The sequence below is a fragment of the Pelmatolapia mariae genome, linkage group LG18 (genome assembly GCF_036321145.2).
Source record: "Pelmatolapia mariae isolate MD_Pm_ZW linkage group LG18, Pm_UMD_F_2, whole genome shotgun sequence".
NCBI classification, from domain to species: Eukaryota; Metazoa; Chordata; class Actinopteri; order Cichliformes; family Cichlidae; genus Pelmatolapia; species Pelmatolapia mariae.
Window position 1 is genome coordinate 36739284 of NC_086243.1, and position 6297 is coordinate 36745580.

At 38.8% G+C, this 6297-nt stretch overlaps 1 gene segment (V, D, J or C); it reads right to left on the minus strand.

Annotated features, from left to right (window-relative positions):
• Nucleotides 1-5316: 5316 nt before the first annotated feature.
• On the minus strand, nucleotides 5317-6040 carry LOC134616417 (T cell receptor alpha variable 18-like). The segment is given in 2 exon segments: nucleotides 5317-5718; nucleotides 5809-6040. Coding segments are annotated over 2 exon segments (438 nt in total).
• Between the last annotated feature and the right edge of the window lie 257 nt (nucleotides 6041-6297).

The window sequence follows — 6297 nt, forward strand, 5'->3', positions numbered from 1 at the left end:
GAATTTTGTGGTCAACAGTATCAAATGCTTTTTTTAGATCTAGAAAGACTCCAAGTGCATACTTTTTGTTATCCATACATTCTGTTATTTCTTCCTTTAAATCCATCAATGCCAAAACTGTTGATCTGTTATTTCTAAACCCATACTGGCATTTTGCCAACAATTCATGTTTATCCACAAAGTTATCAAATCTTTGTAGAAATAGTTTTTCCAGTATCTTAGAAAACTGGGAGAGTAACGACACTGGTCTATAATTTGTAAAACGATGCTTTTCACCTGATTTATAAATGGGAATAATTTTTGCAACTTTCATTTTTTGTGGAAAAACCCCTTCCTGGAAAGACAAATTAAAAATATATTGTAGCGGTTTTACAATACCATCAATTACTCTCTTTACCGTTACCATATCAATATCATGACAGTCAGTACTTGTTTTGCTCTTAAGTCCACTGACAATATCATATATCTCCTTCTCTTCCACTGCTCTTAAAAACATTGAATGAAATGAATGAATGAAAACATTCCTTTCAATGTTTCCTCCAGTCTCCCTTTCTATCATATCAACCTTTATTTCCGCAGCCAGTTTTGCCCCTATATTTACAAAAAATTCATTGAATCCATCTACTACTTCGTTCGTTTTACTAATAGTATTAGTCCCTTCCATAAAATACCCAGGGTAGTCATTAGTCCTTGGTCCATTTTTTATTATACTATTTAATACCTTCCATATAACTTTAGTTAGATCATTAGATCATTAACAAAGTCATTAACATGTGAAAAGTGTAAATGGTTAAAGCAGCTGAAAATAAGTTTATGAGAGATAATTGTCAGCAGACTTTATGCTGCTTCCTGCTTAATTTTTTAATGTCAATCAATTGTTTTACAATAATCAAGATTGAAAACTTGGAGGTGATTTTTAGTGTATTTCCACTTGTGCTAGTAGGCCTATTGTACAAGCAGGATTAAGCACATCTACTTTAATACTCCTATTCGTAGCCTGAGTCCTTGTGTTTACATGTTATTGAAATTGATTATTTGCACTTTGTTCAGTTCTGATAAGCATTTGTGTATTGCTCCATTTCTTAAAAGGGGTAATATACTTATTTATTTGTGATTTTATATATATGTAGTGTGTTATTTTGATGGATGTAATGAATGTTTACCATGAAAAGTGAATTATATGGTGACTATAATTCCTGAATGTTTGAGGCCTTGTAGATAATCTTTAATCTTACTGCAAGTTACAAGCAAGTATTGAACCTTGATACTGTGAAATTTTGAACATTGATACTTTGAACTTTGAACCTTGATATTTTAACGTTGTACAACATGATTGAACTGATGATGATTGAATTGATTGAAAAGGTGATCTGAACAGTAGTTACTGCAGTGTGACACTAGTTTAATTTGTGAGAGTTATTCTTAAATTGTTCGTGACATATATTTGACCATTGTTTATAGGTCAGGTTTTTTATATGGGACGAATCCAAAGACTCGGTCAGCGATTCCAGAACCCAGAGTGTTCCTGGATGGCGAGCCAACCCAAGATCCTAGGAGACGATATATATACACACACACTCATTTACACATTAATGACTGCAATCCTCTACTGTACAAGTAGCACGGTAGGACAGACAATCACACACACACACTCCTCATCGGACGGACTCTATTGCAATACACCCGTTTGTCATGGGCCCCACCGGTACCATTTGGACTTAAAAAAGACTAATTCTTTTACTTGTGCACAATTTAATTTTTATTCTATTTTTTGCTTCTTTTAGGGAAAATTTTATACTTGAAGTTCTGTTAAAACCTGTTGTAATACTGTGTGGTTACAACATTCTTTTAAAAGTCTTAACATCACTAAAGTACTTTTAAGCCACACAACTGTGTTTGTCTGGTTTCTCTGCCATTCATGTACCAGAGCTCTAAGAGTCGTTCTTAATCTTCTGACACTAGCCCAAATTACTCATTACCTTGGTAATTATCCATTGGTACTTTATATAACTCCACGTAAGTGCTACACCTGGTAATGAACTAATCATTTGATTCAGGTGTGCTGATCTAAAACCTGCAGGACACCGGCCCTCGAGGCCTGGAGTTGCCTACCCTTGCTAAAAATGCTAACCGTCACCAGTGACGGGTTAGGGTTTAAAGGGTTAATTACTTTTCTAGTTCATTCAGAAGTTGTTCCAAGTTACTTCCACAGCACAGTAAGTTTGCATCATCTACAAATAATATTTTCAACGACTGTGAAATAGCGCATATCTCATTAATATACAATATGAAAAGCAGCGGCCCCAAAACTGATCCTTGGGGAACCCCACACACAACAGGTTTCAGTTCTGACTTTATGACATTTATTTGGGTAAATTGTTTACGGTTTTTAAGGTAACTGTTACCCATGATAATGCCACCCCTCTGACCCCATATGTACATAGTTTGTTAAGTAAAAGGTTGTGATCAACTGTATCGAATGCTTTCTTTAAATATAAGAAAAACTCCGACAGCATATTCTTTGTTTTCAATAGCAGTCGTTACTGTATCTATAAACTCCATTGAGGCATGCGTTGTGGTCCTTTTGGGTCTAAATCCATACTGCTGTTCATATATTACATTGTTTTTTCTGATAAAGTCATATAATCTATTGTAAAATATTTTTTCCAGTATCTTAGAGAACTGCGGTAGCAAAGAGGTGGGCCGATAGTTTGTGAGAAGATGTTTGTCTCCAGCTTTATATTTTGGAACTAACTTTGAAATTTTCATCTTATCAGGAAATAAACCACTTTGTAATGACAGATTACAAATATAGATAAATGGTTTCACAATACATCCAAAAATATCTTTAAATAAATGCATATCAATGCCATCACAGTCAGTTGATTTCTTGGAGTTAAAGGATGTAACTACATCCATAATTTCCTCTTCATCTACTCCCCTCATAAACAACAACTCTACAATAGCTGGTTTCTTTTGATATTTTTAGAGTAGGTCTTTCTTCATAGGTTCAGGTCTGCAGAGGTCACAGACACTCGAGCTTCTCTCTGATAATGTGATAGTCTGAGTCTGTGGATGACCTCAGGACCTGATGTCTTCTGTTTGGTTGAACTTCTGCATAAATATCTTGTAGAGGCTAAAGTGAGGCTTTAAACTACTGATTAACCTGATGGACGTTAATTACTCACATCTGATGAATCCTCCTTTAATTTTCTTCATAAATGATGATAAGTCATAAAAACATTCTGACTTGATACTTTCCATTTTCAGTAGATGAAGTCATCCATTAGATAAGAACCATGTAAGCTCCCTCAGAGTCACAATATTCACATCACAAAGTTTCACACTGAGGAATCACACTCTGTCTTTTATTATTACAGGCCATTTACCATAAAGTCACCTGACTTGACTTCAGATCAGCTGAACTTCTGGACTGCAGAGGGTCATCAACACAGCCCAGAAGATCACTGGCTGCTCTCTGCCCAGCCTGGAGGTCATTGCAAACTCTCGGTACCTCAGCAGAGCTGGCAATATCATCAAGGACCATTCTCACCCCAGCAATCAAGTGTTTGAACTATTACCATCAGGCCGACGGTACAGGTCACATAAAACCAGGACAAACAGATTCAGGGATAGCTTCTTTCCCAGAGCTATCACCATAGTAAATAAGCACAAAAACAACTGAAACTGCTTAGCTACACCATACTGTCACCGTCAATTATTATGCTGCTATTCTTACTGTCATTATATTAATGCTGCTATCCTGTATATATTGTACTTACTATTGTTTGTTTTATTGTACCTTTCATATTTTACATTTATATTTATTATTGTATTTTTGCACCAAGGGAGTGGCACTCCAATTTCGTTGTACCCTGTACAATGACAATAAAGGCTATTCTATTCTATTCTATTCTAACTCGTTGAGGGTTTCATTTGAGTTAGTATTTCTGATCTTTTAAAGAAACTGGGTGAAAAGATTCCTAATTATGGGGTGTGGGAGATCATGGTTGAAGGGGTGATCTAAGGAAGACATATTTCCTCTTAGGAACTGATCTTATCTTGTAAAAATGGTAAATGGCCTGTATTTGTGTAGCGCTTTACTAGTCCCTAAGGACCCATCCAGTTATCCACACATTCACACACTGGTGATGGCAGCTACATTGTAGCAACAGCCTCCCTGGGGCGCACTGACAGAAGCGAGGCTGCCGAACACTGGCGCCACTTAAAAAGTCATTGCAGTCCATATCTGAAGAGACTGGTGTACATGGACATGGAGGAGAGACGATGATATTCACTGTATCAGATCAAGAGTTGGGAGTTCATCTTGTAATCGGAAGGTTGCCGGTTCGAGCCCCGACTCCGACAGTCTCAGTCGTTGTGTCCTTGGGCGAGACACGTCACCCGTTGCCTACTGGTGGTGGTCAGAGGGCCCGGTGGCGCCAGTGTCCGGCAGCCTCGCCTCTGTCAGTGTGCCCCAGGGTGGCTGTGGATCCAATGTAGCTGCCATCACCAGTGTGTGAATGTGTGGATGACTGGATGTGTAAAGCGCTATACAAATACAGGCCATTTACCATAAAGATATTACACATGGAAACACTGGAAATCAGGTTTGGCAGGCAAACACTTTTTTGGCACAACACCGGCAATGATTCAATTATCCGTGTAATTATCTAAGCAATTCCTAAATGCTCGTAGATTAAAGGAAATTCTTCCACCACACAGTCAGTAATTAGTCGTGAATGCTTCACATGAACAAAGGGCAGAGTGTCACCAGTAAAGGAGAGATCAAATAAAATATGTTTATGATCGCTAATAAAAATGTCCTCACGACAGACTGGTCCCATATCCAGACCCAGTGACAGAATCAGACCCATGGTGGGGCCACCGCTGTGTGTTGGCCCAGTCACAAATCATCCAAAATATCTTTAAGTGCATATCATTGCCATCACAGTCAGTTTATTTCTTCTAGTTAAAGGGTGTAACTACATCCATAATTTCCTCTTCATCTACTCCCCTCATAAACAACAACTCTACAATAGCTGTAGGCTGCTGGAGGATTCCTATGATGCACTCAGTGTTTCTTCTTCACCCACTATGTGTTTATACACCTCTCTGCATTGAATCATTAGTTATTATTAATCTCTGGCTCTCCTCCACAGTGTGTCTCTGTCCTGTCTTCCTCCCATCACCCAAACTGGTCACGCAGATGAGCCTGGTTCTGCTGGAGGTTTCTTCATGTAAAAAAGAGAGTTTTTCTTTCCCACTGTTGCCAAATGAAACTGAATGAAACAAACCAGAGCAGTTTAACAGTGTGTGGCTCCCTCTAGTGGATGTTGTGGAGTATTCTGTTGTCTTTGCTCCAAAGGTTTTTGTACAGAGTTTTGGTGTTTCCTGTCACTGTGGGCTGCAGAGCACAGTAGTACACAGCAGAGTCAGACAGCTGAAGCTTCTGGATCTTCAGAGGAACTGATCTGATGCTGGAATCCAGTGTGGATGAAAATCTCTCCTTGAACTCGTCTGCTGTGTCTCCTTGGTCCCCATTAAACCGGATCAGGATGAATTTGGGGCTGTTGTTTCCATCCTGTTTGTACCAGAAGAGATAATTAGTTGATGAGCTGCTGCTGTTATAGAGACAGCCAAGTGTTACTGTGCCTCCTGCAGCAGCAGTCTCTTCTCCTTTTGCTTGCAGCACGTTGTCTTTTTGTGCTCTGCATTCTGTAAAACACCAACAAACAGTATCAGTGTGCTGTTAAAGAATCATGTCAATGTTGGATTGATATCAAAGAAACAGAGTTGTGTTCATACCGAGGCACATAGCAGCCAGCAGCACTGAGATGAACAGAGGCGTCATATCTGCAGTGTAGAGTAACTGTGAGCTACAGCAAGTATAAAGAAGCTGTGATCTCTCTGTTTAGTCTTCATCAACACTAAGTTGGTGGATTAGAAGGAGGAGCCTGATCACAGTGACAGGACTCATTCACAGCCCTGTGTTATTCCCCCTGCTGACAGCTTTACACTCAGCACGTCTTTCTGCTGCTCTGCTTTCATTGGATATTTGCTCCTATTGCAGGAAGCAGGTTTAACAGACTGAACTGTGAGTCGAGAAACAAGCACAGAATAAATAAAGAGCAGAGGCTCAGTTTTAATCCAGTGAACCGAAGAATATGAATGCGTGTCAGTGTGGATCATGATGTTCATCTTTAAAAACTGAAGAAGAGAAAACAGTAGAAGAATCTTCTTGTATCTGCCAAAATGTTTCATGACTGAATTTTAACACTGGGAATTTGGAGAGTG